At 37.4% G+C, this 26,528-nt stretch overlaps 1 protein-coding gene across 3 annotated transcripts in view; it reads left to right on the top strand.

The window, feature by feature from the left end:
• Positions 1–6,423: 6,423 nt before the first annotated feature.
• Positions 6,424–26,528, top strand: part of PHF21A (PHD finger protein 21A) — a 99,598-nt gene continuing 79,493 nt past the window's right edge. For all 3 annotated transcript variants that reach the window (XM_059819408.1, XM_059819406.1, XM_059819407.1), the window contains exons 1-4: positions 6,424–6,451; positions 11,025–11,160; positions 15,780–15,812; positions 17,481–17,546. In XM_059819408.1, coding sequence (XP_059675391.1) covers positions 11,107–11,160; positions 15,780–15,812; positions 17,481–17,546 — 153 coding nt within the window. In that variant the 5' untranslated portion in view covers positions 6,424–6,451; positions 11,025–11,106. The remainder of the gene's footprint in view (positions 6,452–11,024; positions 11,161–15,779; positions 15,813–17,480; positions 17,547–26,528) is intronic.

Raw genomic sequence — 26,528 nt, 5'->3', positions numbered from 1 at the left:
GTACAGCTAGGAGGGGACAACTCCTTCTGTTTTCTATTGACCTTCCATCTTTTTTCCCCTCCCAGCTGTACGTATACTTTGTAAATAAGTTGAAAATAATTTTTAAAAACATTCCCATTCTGAAACTTAACAGATTAACTGACATTTTTTAAGTTTAATTGATAAACTTTGTTTTCTAAAAAAACCACATTTTCAGCAATTTTATGGAATGTGACAGAATGCAGAAAAAAATTTTAGAAACAAACACCAAACTCTGCCTTGATTGATTTATAGCTTTACATCATGTAAATGTTTTAATCTTTGCAAAAAAATTCCCTGGCTCCCTGCTTCAAATATGAAAGTTTGCTGTCACACTGTTAGTAAAGGATGAACTTACAGACTTAATCAGGACTGGGGTTTCTTCTTAGTGTATGTAGAGATAAACAGTCCTTCTAAATAACGAAGTAATTCACTAAAATAAAATTTCAGGTCATCCAGCTTTTTACATGAGCAGGAATTTATCCACACTGCATAGAAGGTGATTTTTGTGTTGGTGAATGGTAACTCACTGAGCAAAGTCAGGCTTAAGTGTTCTTGTTTGTATTTCTCCCTCTGCAGTACCATAACTTTTGAATGCAACAATGCTGTAAAACAGCCCCATACGGTGGTTTCTGGGTACAAAAAGCAGAATTGTAGTGATGATGATTTTATGAATGTTAGAAGGGGTTACATGGGGAATACATTGAGCCCTTGGTATCAAGTCAGGAAGAACTTCTGCCAGGCTTACTAATGGCCATAGTTCAGAGAAGATTACTTTCTGTAATTTTCTAGTTTAGTTTTTGTTTAAAAAAAACCAAAAAACAAAACCCCAACTTTCCCTGAATGCCTTATTTATCATATGGAAGGAAATAAAAAAGCAGGGAGTTGAATTTGTTGTGGGTTGGGTTGGGTTTTTTTTTTGTTTTAAATGGCAGCACCTTACTCTTTTTCCTTCAGAAGAAGGGAAGGTATATGTTTGTGAGAAGTGAGAGGATGAGTGGTTTATTTTAAAGATGGCTTAAATGGTTACTCCTTGGCGAGTTGGATTATGCAAACTTTTTCCCTTTCAAGTGTAAGTGGCTTTAGGATGTGCTTCTCTGATTCAAGAAATATACTAAGACTGTTCAAAGAAGAAGGGTTTGTGTGTGGGTAAAAAGTGTGAAGCCACATACCTTAAATTGCTCAGGTGAGAGAGGTGATCCTGAGATTTTAAAACGTGCTTGTGCTAACTTTCCACCAGCCCAAACGAGGTTTTTCATTTTGCTAGAGAGCGTGATCTTATCCCTCACCTCCAGATGCCAGGAAAGACTCCGTTCAGGAAGAGTTCCTAATGCCTGTCAGAGCTGTAGTCATAGGACAAACAGAGCTAAGAGGGTAATCTTCATCTGCTTACATGTGTTTGACAGCCATGGCAAGTTTTGGTTCATATTTTAAAAATCAGGTTGTGAAGTGGTTTTGCTTTACAGCAGGGATGGACTTTTTAGCTGTAATGAGTCTTTTAGCTCATTTTCTGTGTGTTAAATAGAGTACTGCTTCTGCAAAGACAAATGATGGCATCACACGCTTCCATTTAAACTTAGTTTGATGGTTTTCTAAACTGTTTTGGAGAAGGTGAAGTGATCTATCCCCAAATGAAATCAGCTTCTGGTGTCTTAAACTCCCAGTTGTGTCTGTTTCGTGGCTAATCATCGTGGCAGAAAGAACTCGGAGGCAGAATTAGAGCTTGTAGTTTGAATCCCGTAGGTTGTCTGTATGCATCAACAGAAAATACAAGCCCCTCGAGCATGTTAGTGGGAGTTATCTTCCAGTATTGGGTGGGGATAGGGAGGAGAAAGAAAGGTTATAAAGGAGTTGTGCAGATGGACGAAGTGGAAGGCGTGGCTAGTACGCTTCAGTGCGGTCTGGGTTATCTTGGGCAATCCTGTCAGTCCCTTTACCACCTGCCTGGTACGTGTTACTGGGGCTGACTGGGAGATCTCCCAGCTGCAGCGCAACGGCAAGATCTGATTCCCTGCACTGGCACACAGGAGGCTTGTTTTCAATCACGGAGGCGGCAGCACCAGCGCTGCTAACATGGTCATTGAAATGTGAGCCTTATAATAATGTAATTTGAAATAGCTTGTACGTACCCCCTGTCTAGGCTGTTTTTGGTCTGTCTTTTTCTTGAGACTGCAGCAATCCTGTCCTGTTAAGGAATATGAGTTGTTTCACTTCTGACTTGAAAATCACAGTAAAGTAACTGTTAAGACTTGTTTTCCTAGAAGATACTGATAGAGTGCTCTCTATATACAGGATGCCTTTCAAATATAGGAAGGAGAGCTGTTGCTTTGAGGAGCTCGCATCTAAAGACAGAGGTCCAGAGAAAAACTGTTAATCCCTTCTGTATTTTGTACCAAAAAAAAAAGTAATTTTTAATTTTTTAATTAGTGCTTTACCCTTAATATTGTCAAGCAATGCTCTGAAATGTGAAAGAATGTCAGGCTCACAATTGCCTGTGCACAACAATTAGTCTTTTTTCATCTGAGTCCATCCTGTGCACTGAACAAGACCGAGGTCCTATTGGCAAAAAGTAAAAATTATGTAATTAAATATTGTAATGTGATATGGACAAATAAAGTTCCTGATTAAAGTTACATGGTCTAACAGTAAACATGTGCTAGCTTCTGGAGTTAGGAAAAATGCTAACAAAAAATGGCTAAATGTGAATTTTCATTTCTCCCATTTTTTCCAAATGAGTCTCTGATTACAGTAGCATGAGCTTTGTTGTATAACTTAAAGGTAATAATAAGTACTTGATTGATGTAACCAAACATCTTAATATATGGGTACTTAGCATTTAAATAGTCTTAAACCTTCAGGTACTGTATACTAAAATGTTTAACCACCATGTGTAGTTCTTCTGATGTCCTCAGGGGCTACCAAGCCTTAAACATAGGAGTTTTGTGTTTGAGGTCTTTGTTTTCATAACAGTCCCATGAAATGAGTAACTTTTTTCCTTATTTACAAACTTCAACAAAAAGTTTAAAGTTGATCTGCAGAATATGATTGTTTGGGTAATGGTGGTGTATTTTTCCTTACATATGTTGTATAGAATTGTTGAAAAGGTTAAGAGTCTTTTTTTTGGGGGGGTGTGTTATTACTTCTTTTAAGTGTGTGTATCTATCGAACTGCCCTTCCTGTTAGCAACGCTAACATCAGATTCTCAACAGTCAATCTCACTAAGAAAAACATATTTCTAAAACTTTGATGTTTTATTTGGTTAATGCTAATTTTAATTGCTTTTTGTTTTTAGCTTGTAGTAAACATAGGCAACCATTGCTCAAGCTTTTCTTCAGATCATATGTATGTTTTGGGAAGAAGGTGGTGTTCTTAATAGAAAGCAGAGATGGGTTTAGAAATACGACTCCCAGAACTGGGGTTTTGAAACCCCCTGAATATTGCAGAATATACTGTAATAATCTGAGAGTTAGCCATGCAGACTCATACCTTGGACAGCTTACAGCACGTATTTCTAGAGCCTTCAAAAGGCAACCTCAGTAAAATGAATAGCTGAGATTTCGTGATACATTTCTACTTGCTGAAGTTTTTAAGAAACACTGCAAAATGCTAAACTCTTTAGATTTCTCTATTGATATGAGTGATTGTGAGCTGTCTAATCTTAACTTTCTGATGTGTTTTCTAGTGAGAGTGAGAAGAGGCAGTGTGAGTTCGTGTATGTACTCTTGCTGTGAACAAGAAATAATCTCATTTCATCTAGAGAGCAGATTTTATCTGGCACCTTTTTCATTAATGCCATTCCATGTTGGTTCCCAGTAGCCACAAATGCAGAGAATTGTCAAGAACCAAAGCTACAGATTTAGTTGGTCATAAACTGTTCTCTACTAGAAAAATATTAAGAGCAATGGAAAATGTAAGTCTATTTAAGATGCTTGGAGTTACCAATCTCAGATGTTTGTTCTTCATTTGTCTCTCTCAATTTCCTATCTAAGAAAACTTGCCTGTATCAGGCACGAGGTTTTTTTGTGGCTCTCATTAGTGTGCTGCTTATGAGGCAACCAATACTTTATTTGCTCTAAAGCTTAGATGTTGAATTAAAAAAAGCATGCAAAAACACAGAATGAAAAGAAATTATTCAAGTGATACTTCATTCTTTAAGCTTGTCCTCTCTGCTAAATGAGGCAGAGATGCCAGTAAAAATACTATACTTGCATGAGGGCAGAATTAAAGTATTTTGTATTTCCAGAGGCTTGACTTTCAAACATTAACCTGTTCTAAACACTTACGAAAAAGCCTGTAGTAAATTATGTACAGAAGGGGATGCAAATGTATTTCCATTCCCTCTCTAGGTCCTCTCTAAGTGACTTCTCCAAGGCAACACAGCAAATCACTCGGATAGTTACGATTAAACTCCTGGTGTTCCTAACTTTGTCCTCGGGAGCCCCTGGGTTCTCAGCCTGGGGTTGCAGCCCTTCAGAGTGGTTAAATGCAATCCCAAGGTTTTTAACTGTGCAGCTTTTTTCTGCACAGTTCAGTCTTGATGAAGCTAGGGTCCCGCTATGGAGGCAAGTGGGGGAGGAAAGGAAGGAAGGAACAGTTAATCATGCTGTTATTTTTAAGCGACAGTTTTCTTTTCAGTTTATGTATGTATTTGTGCTACAAGTAAATTGATATTTTTCTTTTTTAAATAAAAATCATGCTCTCTTACTCTAAGACTGTATTTGCAGATGTGTAGTACCGACTGTTTTGTTTAGCTTTCCGGAGTCAGTCACCTACAGCAGTGAGATTTTTTTTATTATTATTATTTTTTATTAATAGCTTGGAGATACAGTTGTAGTTGCTTGTTGAAGAGGGACGGGTTAGTGCTTGCATGATGAAAGAGCTTCCTCTATAGATTTTTGGACCAATGAAATAACTGATTGATAGTTGGAGGTGGAGGGGACAACTAAGGTTTTAATATTGAAGAAGAAACAACTAGAGTTTGATAATCACACCTGTCTCTTCAGCACCTTCAACAATGAGGGTATTTCAAATTCTGTAGCATCCACAGCAAATGCACTTAATTTTACTATAGCCTCAAATCAGTCCATACTCCCCAGTTCATAACCTACCATGTTAGCAGTTGGATGTTATTTAAACTAACCTGAAATTTCTCTAAAATTAATTTAACAACTTATCGTCTGTAATATTTTGTTGTTCAAAATGCACAGTAAAATTTGAGACTAGGAGAGCGGCAATACTTACAGTCACTACCAGCAGTAGGCTTCCCGTTTTCTTTTCTGTTCTTGGTGTTCATCAGCACCCTGGTTCTGCTGGTTAGTAAATGCAAACCTCCTCCATTTGTGCTGGCCTCCACTCAGCAAGAGATGATTATGTGGCTTTCTACTGCTGTATCTATTTATAAGGCTGGGGCTTGAACTTCAGCTCTGCAATGACTTCTGTGTGTGCATAGAAACATATCTGCAAAGATGTTGTTAGCTGTGGAGTTGAAGCTTAAAATAGGCTAATATTCTAGTATTTTACTAGAAAATTGGAGTATTTTGGAGGCTTTTTTTAGCATCCGGCAAAGTAATTGAGCAAATGAGTTATCTATATTTTAGCTATCTTTTTAGGACTCTGACTCACGAGTTTTTTATGATTCATACGAGGATGATTTAAGAGGTACTACCTTGCTCTGCTGCTAAACGTTGTTGTTCCCATGACACACGCAGCGTAACGGGCAGTGTATCTTCTCGGCCTCCCCAGTTCATGACCTAGCATATTAGCTTAAACTGCCATTGATTTCAGTTTACATTAGTACGCTGGGATTTGAGCTCTAGTGACTGTGCTGACACGCCACCTGCTCTACCATCTTTGTTGTGTTGGTTATAACCTCTAGCAGAGGTGGTGGGCAAATGTCTGGAGTGGGTCACCTTGGCATATTTAGCTGTGGCAACTGACAGGGCTTGTGATTTAGATGTTAATAAATGGAGAAGAGGTATTTCCCCAGGGGAGGGGGACACAGGCCTTGCACAGAACTAGAAAAGCTTGCACCTATAATCTCATCTTCCCCTAGTGACTGTAATAGTTTGTATTTTAATCCAGATTAGAATCATAGGTCTCCTTGGCTTTCCATGCCATGTCAAACAGATTTTCTGTCTTTCTTTCTTTCTTTGGTATTTTATAGTTAGCTTCAGCATTTAAAAAAAAAAAAAAAACAAAACCAAACAAAAACCAAGTGCCCCAGAACTGGGGGGGGGAACCAACCCCAAAACAAAACCCGAAACTAAAAACCTCTCCCCAAAACCCAAACAACTCCCCCTTCCAAATTTCCAAATCTTTAAATTTTCTTTTTCTATTTCAAACTTTAAGCTCTTTGTAATTATCTGTTTTTTGTTGTTGTTTTTCTTTTGTAGGAGGGGGTAGAGAGCTGAAGGGAAGAACTTTCTCAAAACTGGTAAGTACTTCTTCCCAGGGCTAAGATGGGTTACCTAAGAATAGATGATACAAAGAGCTGGCATCCACTCCTGGAAAAGTTTGACGTTTACCGAAATTGAAATCCTATCCTTATACTCAGAAATTAAAACTTAAAAAGTAAATGTTACTGATGGAAGCCCCAGTCCTATAAATAAAATCACTGTAGGGCTGAGATTTGCGCCCAAGGGTCTGTAAGTACAGTGGACACTTAATCTACTCAAAAATAGTAATGTTAATTTTTTTTCTGTGTAGTGTGAAAACCAAATTTATTTGAAGGGATTTTTGTCACAGAAAGACTTCTGTCTAAAATTCAAAGTTATTCCGAGTCCTTCCATACACACAGAAGGCATTCATGGCTTTTGTATGGGTCCTACCTTTTGTTTTTATATATATACACCTTGTCAGCTGTGTTTCTAGTGTAGTTTCCAAAATAGCCATAGTTTAAATAGCTTTGTGATGTGTTAGAGGTTCTGATGTGGATTGTATTTAATTGAGATAACGATAGAGAAGTGCTAATGAACTTAAGTGATTATTGTAGAGTTTAAGGCTTCATTCAGTCTCTGAATATTTATATAGTATAGAAACATCTACTGCCTTAACTGCAGTGCATTGAGGTACTTACCTGAGTATGAAATTTTAAGTCTTGAAGCAACCACATAAGAAATAAGGGATTATTTATAACAAATGCGTGCCAGCAAGAAATTGAGTCAGGGACTGCTGCCTCCAATAGTTGAAAGCAATCCCAGGAACAGCAAATTTACCTCTTACTCTCAGTGCTCTTTGTGGCTGAGGCTTGGAAGTATGTCTGGATGTGCAAGAGATGCATGTACTCCACAATCATCTGCTTTCTTTCTGGCAATCACTGATTCTAGCACTGAACAAGGCATTTGCATGTTTTCCTTTAAAAACTAATGGGATGAAGGGTATTTGCAGACCAACCCGTCCATGCAATTTCAATCATCTACAAGCTTTTTAATTAAAATAATCCTGCTGTCATAAGAGTAAAGTGGAAAATGCAGTATGTTTTATGATTAATCCAGGGATAGTTTTATACGTCTTCAGATGTGGCATTCTAGTTAGTTTATAATGCCACTGGACCTAAGTTTTTAAATCTTCCCTTGAAGTTAAGTGTAAAAGAGTAAAAGTTCAAAAATATTGAAGATGTTCACATTCACATAAGCAAGTGGTCACATGCATTTTGTAGTTCTGTACCTGCTTTCAAAGGAAATACTAGCAATATTTAACCAGCTGCCCTCAGATATTTCTAGACATTATCCTACATAAAACAGAAAACTACAGTCTACGATTTGTTGGATGTAAGGAATGATCACTTTAAATTAACGTTGGATAAGTGTTTAAGGTACTTCAGAGGAATCTTGGACAGGGTTAACTTTGGATAGTTATTCTTGCTTGGGAAGGGAAGCTCCAAGTGCATGTTCTAGAGTGTTGCAGTTCTACAGGGGTGGAACCAAATAACAGCTCTATGTGATTCATATTCAGAAAACAGCAGCTTGACCAAATTTTTAAATGAACATCTTACTTAATGTGTTCTCCCACTCTACCAATTATTTGGATGCTTAGAACACTTCAGAACCTCGTAATAAATTCTTCACTGTCCTTTGCCTGTTTCCTTGTCTTTAAAGTGGTGGTGATGCATGCCTTGGCTGGGATGCCATGCCAAATATGTGGTATCTTATTTGTAATCTGACAAAGTTCTCATAATTGCTTATCCTGGTTCTTTTTGACTAAGGAGAACACTGGTGCTGCTAGGTGACAAATACAGCAGCTGGCAGAGGTGATTGCAAAAGATCATTCTTTGCTTTGTGGTCTTTGCTGATGAAGCAGCGTTAGTTTCTCTTTCCTTACATATCAGACACTTAGTTTTTGAAGAGGAGGTTGTTTTCTGTGTTTAAAATGTGCTTCAGTGTAACTTTGCCATCAGAAGGTAACTGGAAGTAAATGATGCTGCAGAGTGAGTTGCTCTGAGGCTGTAATGGGAATGCTGGAGGAGGGGAAGTAGGAACGAGGAGTAAAAAAAGTCAAAAGTTTGTTAATATCTCTTGCCTTTTCTTGGAAGCTTCGGTCTTATGAATTGAAATTAATTCTTCAAGATGTTATAGTATGGCACCTATTTAAAATCTATATATATTGAAGGAATAACTTTTGAGGAATCTTAAAGTCTGCTAACTTTTTAAATTACAATGAAAGAAAGATCTGAAATTGTAACAAATATTTTGGGATGGAACTGAATGATTGGTATGTTACTAGAATTGTTTTGGGTTTTTTACTTGTCACAATACATGTTTGTCAATACAACAGTGAATTACATTTGTTCATGTCTACACCCCTGTAAACATGGCTAGGCTGAGCAACCACTTGCTCCTGCAAAGCACTTACCACTTTTTCCTTAAATCTTTTAATTTAATTTTGAAAAATCTTTCTAGCTGTTCAAGGCATCTATGCAATTAGGTTGGATTAGTTTTTATGAACCATCAATACTACAGTTTCTATCTGTCAAATTAAGTTGTGCGTTAATAGTAGCTGCTCAATCTTTATATGTTTTTTTTACAGAAGTACTGTGTCATTTTTCCCATGAACTAGTACTGGGCTGTACAGTCACATGTATTAAAATTCTGTATTCTCAGTTGAGATAACTGTCTCTTCTGCTGTTTTGCACTTAACTTTAAAGTTAATACGTAGTTACAGGGTAATACCAGCTATTCATCATGAGTGCCTTCTCATTCATTGAAGATACACTGAGAAAGAAACTATGGCCATACCTGCCTGTATCTTTACCCCAAAATCAAATTTCCAAGGCTTATGAAAGACTTTTTGTCTCTGCAGTGGGTTCCAGTTTTCATTAGCCAGTCTCCCACGTGGTTTTCTGAAGCGTGGTTTCTTTTGAAACTGCAACGGTAGGGACTTAACACAGGCTATAGTTGTTCTTGTCAGTGAGCGGAAGTAATAATCCGGGATTCTGTTTTCTCATTACTGTTTGTGGTAATAGAACAGGGAACTATATGTGATTTCCATGTATCCCTTGATACAAATTACAAATTTATAGATAGTAGTGCAGCAAAGGCAGCTGTTCTCGCTCCTCTGTGTCACATGTGGGAGAGGCCCTTGCAGAAGGTCATTTCATGTGTTGACTAGAAAGTCTGATCAGGCTTTTGTTATTTAAATAAGTAACTTTAAGCTAACAGCAGACAGCACTGACAAAGAATAAGTTTAAATATGCTTTTTAAAACCCCTTTATAGTCTTGTCTTTTTGTAACATGTTTCCATTTGGAAAGAGAAACAATTAATTTAAATAAACAAAAAAAAAGAACACCCACCACCCACACCCCAGCTTTTTATTTTCCGGAGTTCACAAACTTGTCCAGCACTTCAGTTTACCATAGTGAGACAATGTTAAAGTTAAATTCTCTAACTTATGGGAATTATTCTCTTTTTACAGTCTACATGTCTAATCTAAACTGTCATTATCCTTTTGAAAACAATGAAGTCCCATTATGAAGGCCTCTGAGTTGGCTACAATACCTGTGCAATAATTGTGAGCAATTTAAAAAAAAAAAGGAACTCTTTTAACACTCCAGCAGTTCTTTAATGGGTGGTGTCTGGATGGAAAAGTAACTGGAAAGATTGCTGTATAATGTTTTCCGATGGCTCTTATGTGTATGTATTTATAGATGTTTTTACACAGGTTCCATTGTGATTAGAGCATATGGGATAGAGGCAGGAGTCTTAATCCTATTTCAGAAGCTGATACTTCTTTAACATTTCTGAACAAAAATCTCTTGTCCAACTTTCAAGGCTTTTAGAAGTATGGCTGATAATGCTTTTCTATGTCAGAGGTTGGGGGGATTAATTTGTTTGTAGTACAAGTGAAGATGGTAAACTCGCACTCATGTTCTACAGGTAAAATTCCAGGATTAAAAGGATTTTAAAATTAATGGTTTTGAAAAACTCTTGTGCTGCTTTATATCAGTCTTGTGTTCCTTCAAAATAGGTTTCAACTGAAATGACTAACTCAGCACAAACTTTAGGCAGTGGGTTATTAATATATTAATGTTGTTCTGTCAAATTGCATGCAGACCATCCCATCTAAGAACAGCTCTATAGTATCATGGAAGTATGTTGATGAAGTACATTCTGTTTAACAATTCATTGCTGTTCAGGTTGCAGAATATTAGTCTCCAGAATATTTTCTCATCTACGCAGATTTTTAAAACATTCTCGGTAGTTAAATTTTCTAATTTAATATGCAGCTGCAATAGGATATTGGTAGGAAATAGCTGCCTGCAAACTAAGATAAGGGACAAGTATGTCAACTTTGGGATATGTGGGAAGTAACAAATTTGGCTAAATGACTCCAAGGCAGGCATTTTGTACAGCTTGTAGATTTCTTGTGTTCAAAAGATTGTTTGTGTTTAGGCTAGAAAGCTGCAGTTGAATATAGTTCACTACTGAATTCCTGCTCTGTTATAATCTCCTTTTTTTCAAACTGACTTCTATCCTTCACTAACCAAACCAAAACTTTTATTTTTCTATAGCACTGGTGTTAAAGAGAAAACCAGACACTAAAGGCACTGGAATCAGCAAAGACACTTCTAGAGAAAGTGGAGAAGGTAGAGAATGGAGCTGCAGACTCTACAGGAGGCTTTGAAAGTGGAAATTCAGGTTCACCAGGTAATTTGTATTCTTTCTTGCTGTATACTTTCAAGTATAGCAGCATTAATATTGCTGATAGTATTACTACTAATGGTAGCATTAAGTAATAGCACTACAACTATTGTAGTAATTGGTTTATAAGCTTGAAACTACTTTAGAATTTTATACTCTGCATTTTGACCCCACCACCTGTTGTTTTTTAGCAATTGTGAAAAATCTACATATCAGGCTGTGGGTGGGGATTTTTTTTTTTATATTTTGTAGCAGTGTTAAAAGCGTTCTGAAAAATCTATGTTCAGCAACTTCTGTCTGGAAGGTTTTTCTAATGTTCTGAAGCCAACTTCTGTATTCAGTTGGCAATGGAAGAATATGGTGGACAAACTTTCAACTCCAAGCAAAATGTGTGTAGTGCTGTATAGTCTCATCTGGTGCTTCTCTTCTGGAGTATCTTCTACTTCAGTACCTTCTAAACTTCTGATTGTATAGTTTTGCTAACCAAAACACTGTAGTGCTTGGGCTCAGAAACTTTTACATGTTGGATCTTTTTACTGGTAGCCTATCTGATACCACATGGCGGGTAGAGTTGCAGTTTGCCATTCTGTTACAATACAAATGAAAACTATTAAAAATAATAAAACCTCATTTAGCAAATATAAGAGGATATATGCATGTTAATTCTTGGAACAAAATTGTTACAGCCATAAACACAGAGTAGCTGCCAACTTGAAATGTTAAATTTATCAATGAGACTTTTCTAAAGACAGTTCTCCAAGTATTTCTGTTGGATATCTGAAACTCACAACTTTTACACAGTGGATAAAAGAAATATGTGATAGGTTGCACCGATCGGTGTAACCCGTCATATAAAATTTGGAAAATGTTTCCAAATTACCTGGTGACTTGTTTAGGCAAGTGTTCTAGATGACTTGTTCAGTAGTTGCTGCAACGATGAGCATAGTGCAAGAACTTGAATGGGTGGATTAGTAAAATGAAGCTATGTCTGATTTAACAAAATACAACTTTCAGCTAGGGAGAAAAACTTGAAAAACCTAAAGACAAATTTCCAGAACTGCAGACAAGTATTTTGCTCTCCTCAGAAACTCCAAGACCCTTGCATTCAAAACTTCATTGAAGTTTTGTTATGGGGGTAAGGAAATTCAGATATTACCCATGGCATTTTGCTGCAGGCATTAAAATGTTTAAGGCCAGCAAGTATTTTTTTCAAGTATTATCTGCTGTGTGGTGACCAGAATGCTAGTCATACTTGCGTTTGTGTAACAGCATTTACCTTGTGTGTCTATCTTCATTCCCCTTTATGCCTAAACTAACCAAAAATTTTAAGACTGTGAGTTTTGAGTAATCTTTAGCATCTGTTCATAATGATGATGATGAACAGGGATGAAGACTGGAAAATGTCCAAAAAGACTTTTTTTTACCAACTTCAAGGGTTTTTGACCCTGTTTGCCTTAGCTTTGCCCAATACTCATTAAAAGTGAGCTCTGCACTGAAATCAACTTTAATTAAATTTGCTTTTAGTTGGTGAAACTAGAGAAGCCATTATATCAGAAGGTTGTCTTTTTTCTTTAAGATACTGTATATTCCCATAATTAAAGGCTAAGAACAAGTCTAAATGTTTACAATGGAAAATAACACTTGCAGCAACATGTTGGGTGCTTCAGTAAACTTTTCTTGAACTGTGCATGAGTGGTTACTGCTGTGCTTGTCAAATGGCCACTGATATAAATGAAACTGGTTTTGGCACAAGAAAAAGAAATCTTCAAATGAAATGCTTGAACTGTATTGTGTATCTTTTGAATTTTCTAACTTAGAGGTGCAATAGATCCCTTCTTTTGCCAGTGCTCAGGATTTGTGGAGAATTGTCTTGCTTGTCATCTTTTACTTATCTAACATTTCTTTTTCTGAGGACTCGCTAAAAAAGCTTGCCAACACTCACACAGTCATAGTTTGTCGTCCCCTTTTAAGCGGCGGACAGGTGCCTATGATGAGTGTACAGAGTTCAGCTCTGCGCTGTGAGCAAAGCCTCCCAGCTTCCTGATGCAGTGTCTTACCTGTGACTGCTTACATCGCTGTAAAAAGTGATGCTTAGTATTACTCTACTTTTGTAGAGTAATAGCTTCTTGTTTCCTGCCTATTCCAGTTCAACTCCAGGACTCTGTCTGAAGCTTTGTTGCTCCTGCTTTGGCAAAGTGTATCTTAAACTACCAGTAAGGGCCCAAAGGAGGTGTTCAGTTGTTTAGAAAAAGCTACTCTTTTTGTTTCGTTTTGATGATCAAAGAATCCTCCATAAATGAAGTCTGACGAGTTCGCTTGCTGTATCAGAGTACAACTTGAATATTCAGGTATCTTCTATGTCAAAGCTATATTGCTTGTCCTGAGAAGAGATTAATCAATTCTAAGTAGTTCATTCTTCTGCTACTGTGTTGACTTAATTAAGGTTATTTTGAAACAGTCTGCTCTTCATAGTTTTGATCACAAGAGGTGTTAAAGGAGTTATATTTAGCTATTCTCACAGAAGGGTTGGGCTTCATGGATGACTCCTCGAGCTGATGTATGGAAAGAACCTAAAACATCCTTTTCCTTCTCTCATTTTGTAGCAAAAAGATCAGTAGGTTTTAAGATAACTTCAATTTAGCTTGCATTTGGGGTCAGTGCAAAAGAACATTATTTTTTTCTTACGTTTAGATGACGCAGTATTGTGTGATCCGTAAATTTAACAATACTTTATGAACAGTTTACAGTCACTGTCTGTATTGTCTTATGACTGAGTCTGTACAAGCACTTTGTATAAAAATAACAGATTTGTTGCTTGTCAAACTCTGATGTGGCAGAAAGCACGAAGGAAAAATACACTAAGATGTAAGCAATGGGGTAACATAGCACCTTAGCTCCCGTGACGCTGAATGGCGGCATGATGAAACAATAATATTCAGTATAGATAAATGCCAAGTGATGCACTTTGAAAAAACAGGCCCAGTTTTGCATCTGCAATAGCAGGCTGTGAATTAGCTGTTAGCACTGTGGAAGGAGTTCTTGCAGTACAGCGTACTCGAGTGTTGCATGCAGTTTTAAACTTTGTCTCCAGATGATGGAGACGAACTAGTACAGGGAAGAGTGCTAAGAGTGAAAAAAGCAATGGAATGATTCGTGCACAAGGAGACTTTCAATCTGAAGAAGCAATGACTGATGGGGCAATATGTGGTGTGGAAAAAATGTAGGAGGAAGATGAATAGACAGTCAGTCATAGAATATCTCAAGTTGGAAGGGACCCATAAGGATCATCAGATTCAACTTCCAACTCCTCTTGACTCAAGTTGAGACTGGTTTTCCATAATATTATTTGCCCCTCATGCTTGCATTATCAGGAGGCTGATTCAAACTAAAAAGGAGGTCCTTTTACGTAAGAGTCCTGTAGTTTAACTTTGGAACTTATTGTCACAGAATCTTGAGCATTTTCCTGAGTTGGAAAAGTAATTAAGGCAGATTAATGGAAGAAATGTGTGTTACTAGCTATTAAGCCTAAGACATAATCTTTGAAGATACCAGAGATGTAAATTTCTGAAAGATGGGAGATAACACTCTATGCTTGTCCAGCATAGACATCATGCTGATGCCTCTGTTTGCTGTTGGCTAGTACTAGAAAGAAAATGCAGCAGGTCTGTGGTTTGACACAGAATTACCTGTTACGCTTTTTCTTGATTAATGCCATTTTTAGGATGTGAAATGAAATAAACTTTTAAAGAGAATTAGTTGACAAAGTCCAAATTCTCTGAGTGGTATCAATGCAGGTGGAAGGAAACATATGATTCCAATGAGCAAACGGGGAAGAAGGTACAGACTTTACATTGTTGTTTGCATGTGCGGAAGGGACACGGCAATGCGATGAATAAACATGGCTGTAACCAAAAAAGAAATTGGGAGTTTTTGATTTACATTGCCTCTTCATTCTGGGCTCTGGTTTTCTTGGGTGACAGCTTGGTAACTTCTTCCTTGCTTAGCAATAGACAGCATTCTCCTGCAGCTGCCTGAAGGAAATGAAGGAGGAAGAATAGTGAATGGTAACCATCTGTCTGCTTTCCTTTGGACGTGAAGGGCATCTCTTCTACAATGATCTCAATCTCTCTCTGAGGGAGAAAAGTGGCAAAGATACTTCTGAACATGGGTCTTCCATGTGGTAGCAGCCAAGCCAACACACAGGCAGACCCTTAGTACTTGAAATGTTCTGCTCTTGAATAGACAAACAGCTTTTGTGCCCGCAGTGGTTATCTGTGATTTGTGTTTCTTGTGACTGCAAGCAAAGAAGGCAGCAGTTCTAGAGGAAACACAGCTATTAGATTATTTTACCCAGCTGGCTTAAATTGTCCTTAAAAGGCATCACTTGTTCAAGAGCTGTTTAGGAGAAGGAGCAAAAGTGGTGGCTTAGTGCGGTAGCTTTACTATATTAATAAGAATGGGTTTGAAAATTCTGTAATACTGGATTCCAGGCATTGCTGTTGAAATACTGTAAACTGAATATTTTGCTTTTACAAAGGTTCTTCAAAAATGTTGGAATTTTAAACTGTTCAACAAGATCCGTAATGAAAATCTTCATTGTATTGTTGCATCTCTTTTCTTTCTAGAAATTGGTTGCCCAAATGAAGCAAGATCCGCAGGTAACTATTTTTATATTGCATTATTTACCCCTAAAAATACAGGAAATAACAGTGCATGAAGCTTAGGAATTTTAGATAGTTCTTGATCATGTTCTTCCTTGCTAACACAGTGTTTAGAAGAAAACTATTATGAACAAGTCTTTAAGAAAGACTGTTGGATAGTTTAAAAGAAAACCAAAACTTTTGCCTTTATGGACCCTTTTGCCTCACACTCTTAATAGCTTAAATCAAGTGATTCTTGTGGGCTGTGGTGCAGTTCAAACATGCAGTAAGTTTCTGATTCTATTGGAAGCTGCTCTTTATAAAATCTGCCATTACTAGAATTTTCTTTTTTCTTTTTTGAGTATCAGAAGGTTCACAGTTGTACAAGAAGCGATAGGATGTTTTGTCCAAATAAAGAATGTAGCTTAAGGCTGTGTTCAGATTGCCTGTCTTAGGTATCCAACTACAGCACTGTAGTGTCTAAAGAGTGGGCACTTGGCCTTGGGATGTTTCAGATCTACTGAAGTTGGATAACTAGACTCCTTGCATAGACAGAAGTAGACATCCCTTTCCCAATGACTGTGTAAGGAGACTGGGTTATCTTGTACAGCAATTAAGCGCTCCGGTGTGCTGAATGGGGAGTTCTATGGAGTTCTCTAACCAGTCTGAAATGTTGAGTAGCGGGATAAAGGCAGCCCGCTTGAGGCTTGCTATTAAGTGCTTCCATCCTCATGCAATACTAAATGCCCTGTAATTTTCTGAGCATCTATTTTTCTGAGCTCAGTGGAGTGGGAGGACAGCTTTTTGTAACAGTCAAGTAGTTAGACCCCTGACGGGGAGGGATGAGCAGCCGTGCAAAGTTCCTGGAGCCAGGAAGACTAAATCTGGTCCCTGCTTCCAATGCTCTTAATGCATTTTTATCCCAAATTATTAAGTGGAATCTAGAAGAAGGGATGATCACTGATCAATATCTGGTTTTGCTAGAATTATGTGTATATTGGAGAAGACTATCTACAAGCTGAGATTGTAATGCATTTCAAAATTGTATGGAGGAATATAAAAACAGGGAAGTTGTCCTGAGCATGAAGTTCCTGTAACGATATGTAATTCTCTTAAACACACTCTAGGGCATAAACATACATGGAAATGAAGACTTAGAAATGTTTGCCTTCATTTGACATGTGTGTCAATTAAGATTTGATAGATATGTTTGCTGATGCTCTACACATTCAAATGTATGATAATGTCTTTGCATAAGTAGTATAGGTGAGAATGCTTTAGGTAACATACCATAGCATACTGTTGTACGCAATACGATACTATTGTATTACATATTAACGAACATTTGTTTAATTTATAAACTGGATGAAATGTACAAACGTGCTTTATAATGCAGTAAGCACTAATGGATGTTTTAATGAGATCTTCATTCCAAACTGGGTTGTCTCTCTGAGTGCTAGAAAGGTCCTCTGATTATTGTTGCACTCAGAGACTTCAGTAAGGCTTTGTTGAGCCTCTTGAATTTTATTGGCTGTACATCCAGAGGTGCTGTATTTGTAGTACACTATGCAAAACAAACAAACAAAACAACAACAAAATACAAAACAAAAAAAATCACCTTCCTTCTACTACTCCATGTTAACAAATGGAATATCTTTCTCACAGATATTTTTTCTTTCTAATCAGAACGCTGATTTGAAGAAACAGCTTCATGAACTTCAAGCCAAAATCACAGCTCTGAGTGAGAAACAGGTAGGGAAACAAATGTATTTTTAACACCCTGTTCTAAAGGTGTCTCTTTTTCCCAGCTTCCAAGAGAGCTACTAAATTTTTAAGTGCAAAAATAAGTGTGGGCAACTAGACATTTTGGATTTTCATTTGATTTCTCAACAAAAGATAGGTTGAGTTATTGTGTGTCTATCAAACAAGAAACTAGTGTAATCAGTGGAAGCTATAGTAACTTTTTCTTGTATTGAAACTAATGTTTTATATTAAGGAAGCTGGGAAAATGAATTAATTTTGTCACTTCGTTTATTATCTTGAAACTGATACTAAACCAGAACAACTTGGTTGGTCCATGCTGTGTGCCTGGATGAGTATGCTGGAATTTTTCTTCGTGTCTAAACCAACTAAATTCATGTCAGTTATGGTTACCTAATAGACAATTTGGAAATTAGTTGTGTGTTTTTACCATGATAAATTACACCACAGTTGTCTTACGTTTGCCTTTTGGTAGGAATTCTCTTTGACAGGTCTAAAGAATGAGTAATAGTTACAACTGCATGCATAATAGAAAGATTGTGGAACTTGAAGATGCATCTTGTGGGTGACTAGAAGAAAAATAAGTAACATTGCGAGATCTACAAAGCTTGTTCTCACTTATGTTTTTAAAAAAATAAAACACCACCACATTCAAATAAACCTCATACACAGCCCCCCAGAAAAACTAAACTGACTTAAGCAGTCCCTTAATGGTATTGCAGTTATGTCAATAACGGAACCAAATCAGGTCAACAGGTAACACCTTTGAAGAGGGGAAACATTTTAGAACATGTCCATGGGTAAGAAAATAGTTATGCATCAGTGTCACATCTAGATACCTGCATTCATCTGTTGTTATCTGCATGTGTTCTGTTTTGAGAATTACCTTTCCTAAGGAACTAGGCAGACAGCAATTAACATTTATCTAGAAATTTTGTTTACTAAAAAATTGTATGTATGTTTTAGTAGTGGAACAGTGAGTCTGGGAAGGAACATGTAAAGATAATAAAGAAAATTATTTTTTAATGCGAATACCAATTCAACAAAAACTGAGGTTTTGCTGATGTGGTGGCATGCCCCTCTTAAAGATGATTTATTCTCTAAAACCAGCATGAGCCTCTGCATGTGGCTATGTCTCACAGCAAGCAGCTTCAGAATTCTCTGGTAAGCTCTGGAGGCCCATGGTAATTTCAAAATTAGCTTGCCTTGATGCCACAAAGCAAGTCGTATTGACTGCCTGTTCACATGATCGGCAGGGACAGGCAGTCAGATAGTGAGTGGAAGGTAAGAAAGAAGTAAGTGTATCTTACTGTAACTTTTACACTCGGATTCATAACTATTTAAAGTTATGTTACAGAGTGGTCTATACTAACATGTATTTTAAATTACCCATCACCAGATATGCAGCTGTATCTTTTCTGCTGAAAATTACAGCTCAAAGTACTAAAGCGCACTTGTTCATGGGGTGAACATGGGCTACGTTTCCAAAAGACTTTGGAAAAATAAGTTTCTGACTTCACTTCCACCACACAGCGGATGCAGTCAATATGAAGTCAGTCCAGTTTCCTTCTTTGTATTTTTGTGATTTTGATCATCAGTAGAACAGTGAACTTCTATGATTGTTGAAGTTTAAATATTTTGTTATATTTACCACTAAACCACAGAGCTGCCAGTCTCCCAGGTGACAGTGTTGTGAAAGTAGTATGGCTGCTCAAATGCAATGGTCATGGCAAATGTGAGTTCTAGAAAAAACCCCCCAACTTCCCACTGCAGAGAAATGCTCACTCAGTCTTATTTGTAGGAGTCTCTTGTATAGACATCTGTGGCTTAGCAATGCAGGGTTGAGCAGCATTTTAGAGACTACAACAAGGTCCTTTTTTCTGTTCTCGCTTTCATTTCTCTTTAGAAAAAATAACTTTTATCAATTTTTTTATGGGGAGAATATTATCCAACAATTTAATTTTCACACAGCATGGAGAAACGTGCAGTTTTGCATAGTAAATAAATGCTTTACATTGTGCAGTGCATTTCTTAGGGAGGAGCGCAAACGTGTTATCTGTACCCTTGTTTAGAGCCAAGTAAGTAGTCTTGATGTCTGATGAATAAACTCTGAGGGCCTAACTCCACTGTGGACAGTTACGGGAGGCATAATTGTCACTGTTTGATAAGCTTTTAATGAAATGTGAAAAGCTAACGTTCCAGCCTGTGTGATGTCCCTACTTGGAGACAGTGGCGTGGAGCTGAGACCCTGGTGTTAGAGAGGCAGAATACCGAAATATTTCTGGCTTCTGAAATACTATGTCAGCCTAATGTACCCTTTTTCTTTGCTCTCTTTCTTAATGAAGTTGCATGAAGACTTGTGCAAGAACCAAGTCAGTGGTAGGTTAGCTAAAAGCTTTTAGTTGCTTTAGGACTTCTCTCTATTTCTGAAGCATTGTGAGAGTAGTGCCGACGCTTGCTGCCAGTCGCTGCAGTGATTCATAGTGGCTTAGGTTTCTTGCTGAGAATTAATAATGACAGCTCTGTTCAGAAGTTTGTGAAATTGAAGAGATCTGGCAAAGTACAGAAAGGAAGCAAGTAGGCTGTGCAGCGTGTAGGCTTAAACCTAAAGAAATTTGTAAGCTGATGCAGGGTTAAATTGCTACAGCATAAGGTATGTCATATATTCATATGGTTTTCTGAAAATGTGAAAGAGGTGAAAATAAATGCTTTGATTTGTTTCACCTGAGATGATGGAGCAGTGTATACTGATTGCGTTATCATATGGAAGAAAAACTTCAAAAAGAGAAAAAAACTTATTTGAAGATAATTTGCATTTAAAGAGCAGTAAACGTGAATCTTTCAGATGATTATTTTCCTCTGCTAGTCTCTTTATGTTAGTACCACAGAGTTCTAAACTGTGCTTGCCTTATTTTTCTAATCTGGGGGCAATAAGGTGAATTCAGTTCAACAGTCTTGTTCCTCAGCTATAAATGTGAGTGCTGCAGTTTGGAACCCCTGAATGCTCTGGTTTTAAAACTGGCTTCCTCTTTTTTCCCCCACCCCTCTCTTCAATAAAGAGAAGTCAAGAGTAACTTTTTGCAAAACAGTTTGAATTGACAAATCTAAGCTTGGGTTGCAAATATGAATTAATTCTGTTGCTGTGTAGCACTGTTGTTTTTATTACGTTTTCACATCATTGTAAGAAAGTAATAGCCTTAGCACTCTTTCCTTCATTTCATATTCTACGATAGTGTCTTCTTTGGCATTCTGTTTTGTAGACTTTTACCCACATTTGCCTATCACTACTCAGCTTTCATCTGGGCTAAATGTACTCCTTCCCATAAAAAAAAGAAAGAATGTATTCTTGAATTTTTCCATGAGGAAGTTTACCAGTGTGTACTTTTTTTTTACTTCGGGGAGGTGGGGTGGGGATTGTTACCAGTGACACTAGTGAAAGACTGAGGTAGAGCAGGGCTAACGTAAAGGAACAGGAGGGATGTAATCTTGAAGTAACACCTTTTTTCTACTTCTTTCCCTCCATAGTTTATTAAAACATTATAATATGATTTTGCATATATATCATCATTGAGTATGTATCATAACTATTTTTTTTCCAGTGACAAGGAAGAGGTCATGTTTTTGACTAAAGAAATGTAAAGAACAAAGTGGGCAGCAAACAAATGCTTTTTAGGAATATCGTGTCAAATACAGAGGAATTTCTACACCTGTCCTTATCACAATTTCTTGGAAAAGTTGGAGCAACATTCTTTCTTAAATGTAGAAGAAAGCTTACAGGAATAGTCCTTAGACCTTATGGTAAAAAGGTGATGGTGATAGTCATGCAATTTCTTTGGTATATGCTTCTTTCCCCTGTATTTGAAAATGAAGTTAAAATGTCTCTTACTGTGGTTGCAGTGAAATTCACTGAATCTTCAAGAAAACAGTCTTGTGAAAACTAGGCTTGTATTCCAATGCATTTGCTCTTGACATGGAAAGAATAAAGTGGATCCCTTTGTGACACTGATTTCTGAAGAGCTCTATACACTTGTAGGTAAAAGTACTCAAAAATAGTTGTTAGCGTATTATTATGAATAGGCAAATCTAGTGACTTATGCTTGTATTTATAAAGTTTACAGCAAATGGAGGTAGTTGAGGTTATTCTAAATCCTGTATGTTTAGGGTGAGACTCCTTTTAGCCTTGCCACTAAATAGCAAGTAATGGGAAAGGGGATTTGGGGGGGGGGGTTTAAGAATGGTAGTGTAATTTTACCATGTTTTTTTACAGTTGGATGAAGGTAAACATGTGGTTTAGACTGACAAAGGAAACTTGTTATTTAAGTCTTCAAAAACTTAAGCATTAATGTTGCTATATTTGTTACAGGTACCATAACTGAGTAATGAAAAGATTAGTAACGTGCATAAATTCATCCTGTGAGACTGTTCTTGAACGCTTGTCATCCATAGTAAAGGTGAATTTTTGTGGAGGCTTTTTGAACACATTATTAGAAAATTGTACCTGAAACATGTTCCATGATATTCTGTAAAGATGAAAGGCTGTCTTTTGGTGAGAGGAAAGTAAGCACAAGAAAGCTAGAGAGCAGGAGGGAAACTGGGTACAGTTAATGGGTAGGAAAGAGCACTTTTGAAATGCTTCTGCATAAGAAGGTAGGCAAGATATGCCTGTATGTTGTTGATACATCTAATGAATACCATGAGAACTTTAGGGCTTAAAATCTGGAAATAAATAATGAAGTCTCTCACTTCTCACTCCTGCCAGTTTTGTCTGGAGTTTCTAATCCCTCCTTTCCCCAAGATCCATCAAAGGCATATTAAAATGCCAGTTATTCCGTCAGTAATGGAGGAAGCGTGCAAATATGCCATATGAACGTGTAGTAACTTGAGGCAGGTGATGCTTAATTTCAGTTCCACTTGTTTATCCGGAACTGTATGTATTACTAAACACCTATCTTTAAGTAAATGGCATGAATGATAAAGATATGCTAATTTCCATGTAACTGCAAGCATCCATTTATGCCAACTGTTTATAAAGCAGTCTTAAAATATATGAAAAACAATTCTGCACCTTTCCAGAGTTTGGTTTTAATAACGAAACCCTGTAGTGGTACACTTAGCTCTGCCTCCTCCCATAATTGACTATTTGCAGATTCCTTTGTTAGACCGTTTGAAGTAGTCACTCCTTTTTCCTATCAAAAAGATACTGGTCTATCTGGGTGTAAGGAGGAGTAAGTTAACTGCCTCTGTGAATCGTCAGACCCTTTGAACTCTCTGATCAGTGTGAACAGCACCTGTTTAGAAGGTTAATATTTGTTAGAGAAATCTGCATGAGCTTACTATTTTAATCTTTGGTATTTATTTAATTTGCATCCAAATATTGTGTGAAAATGTGAATATAATGACTTCTCATTAAGTTATCATCTTCCATATTCTCAAGATATACTGGCTGAAACAAATTTTGAATGTTGTACAGATGACTGTAGATAGGCAGAGTGCCTGCATCTCTCCCTGCTGCCTCCTTTGCCCCAAACTCTTTTGCAAAACTGATGTTATAATTATTTGCATATGACTGAAATATTGCTAAGCTTTCTCAGACCTTTTGTAATGCTTAAATTATCATTAAACCCATACTGGCATCTGAACTTGGATTTCCCGTTCTTCTCTTAATGTAACTCCACCTAGACTTCTCACTGTTGGTTCGTGAACTTAATTTTTGCGTATCTAATATACATTAGCACCGGAGTAACTTAATTGAGGAAACGCAAGTGACCATTTCATGATATCACTAAAAAGAAAAACCTTCCACACCTTCTTCCTGCTACACTTCCTTTAGCACTGATTTTCTGGCTCAATTTTTAATTTTTGAGTTTGTGCTGTATTTATGCCAGATTTGGGTGCAGCCGGAGAACTTTTTTAATTGAGCCTAGATGGATACATCTTTCATCTTCATATAAGACAGGGCATAACTCCAAAATAGCCTGCAAAAGTCAACATTGTAGGTAGAAAATGGGCAGTTAAACTACAGTATTTCCTTGAAAATCCCCTACTGATGGCGAGAGTTAGTTATTAGGTGCTCCTGCATGTTTTGACTTGCTGGATAACCTCACACATCAGTAGTTATTTCAAGGCCTACTATTCCCTTTTCCTTTTTATACTTGGAGGAAAGACAGGCAAAACATCAGATTGTGATAACTAGGATTTAGGATGTTTTGTACAGCACCCTTAAAGGTATCTTAGTTGGAGGCTGGGAAAAGGGATTAAATCTACTAATGAATTTTTATAAGTGAAAACATTAAAATAGCCCATTCTGCTCTGTTCTGCATGACTCAGTGGAACAACCTCAGAGCCACAGAAACAGTATTTTGATTTATTCCAAGTGTATCAGTGTTAGGGGAAGTCAAATCCAGGGATCTGCTTTTCAGAGCTTTATGGATCTTTAGTTCCTATTGGAGTTGTGTTTGGTCCCCAGCTCTTCTGAAAACTGTGTTGAATTTTGGAAGGGAGAAGAGAGAAAGACAGTGTGTCTAATGCTTAGGATACAGGCAAAGACTGAGTAGGGTAGTCAGCATTAAGTGGTAATTTCCAACATACAGGTTACTCGTTACACTCATAGTGTGTTGTGGAACCACCCAGTTCAACTCCTCATGCTTGTATTTGAAAAAGACCGAGGTGGATGTGATAGATGACATTGCTTCCGTAGTGCCAGTTCAGAAATGGTTTCTGTTAATTGTACTGGCCTTTACAGGTGGAGTGAGGGTCCTTTTGTGATGGACACTGGACAAATAAAAAGGAGATATGCCTTTCTGGAAGTGATTTAGAGAGAAGATGGCATACTAAGGAAGCATGAGAGGGCCAAATGCATGTACAATTTCTGTAAAAGTTTATTTTAGGGTTTGACTTTTCTATTTGAATAAGTGTTACCTGCCCTTACTGCTCTAGTCACTATGAGAGTTTTTTTCTCATTTTACTGTGGAGGCTGATAGGCTTAGGCCTTGAAGGTCTTAAAGAGAGAACTAAACCTTAAGGATTAAAGGTAAGAATGCCCTTGATGTGGTTTCACTAAATCTCTGTGTTTTTCTTTTCTATATTGACCCTGTTGTAGGGAGACAATGCAGCCTTCATCCTCAGGAAACATCAATGTTCACTGAAATTATAACCTGGTATACGTTTTCTGTCCAGAGAAATAATTAAGAGCATTTTCTTCAAATGTGGGCCAAATAAATGTGAATTCTGCTATTTGTGGGCATTATATATAGTCAGTTTATTTCAGTATTGGATTCATTTCTGGGTTAATTTTTAAAATACTTGTTCTGACATTCAGAAACTCCAAAATGCGTATAATCTCTTTAGAGCAACTTTTCCCCTGGTGTGGCATTGCCATAGCTAGTTAGCAGAGACACCTGATGGGGAGCTTCACTATTAGGGAAGATAGGTGGTGGAGGCCAGATGGCATGTAGGTTTTCTTGGTGTGTTTTTTGTTTTAATTGGGTCCATTATTCTTTGAGCTTTTCTTATTTCCTCCTTCATGCTAAGTCTGTCAAAACTGGTATTGATGTGCAAGGTGTCTTTCTCAAGTTTCCCCGCTTATTGTAACGTAACAGGTAGATTTAGCCAGTGGTGAGTGCAGAATTCTGATGGAAATTTTGCCGAAATGAAGTTTGAATTACTATGGGGATCAATAGAGAGGTGGAAAGAGTACTTTCCGGGAGGCAATTCAGACAAGGGAACCTAATTCTTACCGTTCCATGTTGCTTTTGTGAGGGCCCACCCCTCACTCCACTGACTATAGAAAACTTGTAGGAAGATTAGGCTTCAGTTAACTTCTGTGAGCTCATTACCTGTTTTCCCTACAACATTTATCTGATGTATTCTATGGAAAAGAATTCTGGTTCTATTCTTTCTTTTTTTAATAGCAAGAAATTCTAAGTGTCGTCTTACAGTAGACTTTTGAAAGCTAGCAGGGAGAAAGCCCTTGAGTTGTGATGAGCATTTCTTTGTCCTGTAAAATCCCTTCAAGGTTAGGTGAGGTGAGTTAGAAACAGTGAAGTAGTTGTGATTCCTTTTTTTCCTTCTTTCTCAAGATTTTTCTCAGTAAAATGTTGGCAGTGTGCCCAAGTAAATGGACACTAGGGTGTAAAAGAGTTGGACCCACGCTGCCCTATGTAGCAAGAAGAAATGAGCCAGCTTTTTCCTTACCCAATAAGTAAAACCTCAGTGATGGTGTTTGTACTGTTTGTAAAAGGCAGAACTTGTTTATCTTATTTTTCCTTTAAAAATAAACAGAGAAAAATTACATAAGTACTCTAATATGTGATGTGAATTCTTGAAACATGTGCTTTAGAGCTGTTTAATGTCCTGCAGAACAGCGAGTGGCTATCCTTCTATTTTAGACTTCTGAAATTTTGAATGCTTGGCAGTATTTAAACGTGTGAGGTCTTGCTCCATATCCATGTGCTCTCTTTATAAATTGCTTCATTTTCGTTCTAGTATGGCAGCTTTTCAGAGCAGTGCTTTGTCCTTTAGAGTTGGGGCCAGCCCCGAGCGGTGTGGAAGTGCCTGATTGTCAGCAGCTTTCTAGTGTAAAAAGCTCCACACGCACCTTTGGGCTGGTAACAAATGCTTCAGCGATCAACTTGGACAAAACTACGTTCTCAAATTCTCCAACTCATTCTAAATTTTGTCATGTATCTCAAGAAACAGAAATATCCCATTCTCTGAGTAAATCATTTTGGGGGAAGCAGTTTTACAGCAGCCCAGAACACTAAGCTCCTAACATTTGTCCGCTGGGCAATTAAAATTGTGTGGCCTAAAGGTACTATGTTCTCTGTTTGGAACTTGGAAACACCAGAAGATTTTCAATATCTTAAGCTTTTTCAAATGAGAACAGCTTACTGGCTGTCCAAGATTCAGTTCTGCCTGCCATGTAAGAACTACTTTCTCAACATCTTGTCTTCTGTAATATGCAGGAATCCTGCA

The sequence above is a fragment of the Gavia stellata genome, chromosome 7 (assembly GCF_030936135.1).
Source record: "Gavia stellata isolate bGavSte3 chromosome 7, bGavSte3.hap2, whole genome shotgun sequence".
In the NCBI taxonomy this organism is placed as follows: domain Eukaryota; kingdom Metazoa; phylum Chordata; class Aves; order Gaviiformes; family Gaviidae; genus Gavia; species Gavia stellata.
The sequence above is the reverse complement of the archived record's forward strand: the minus strand, read 5'-3'. Positions and strand labels throughout refer to the sequence as shown.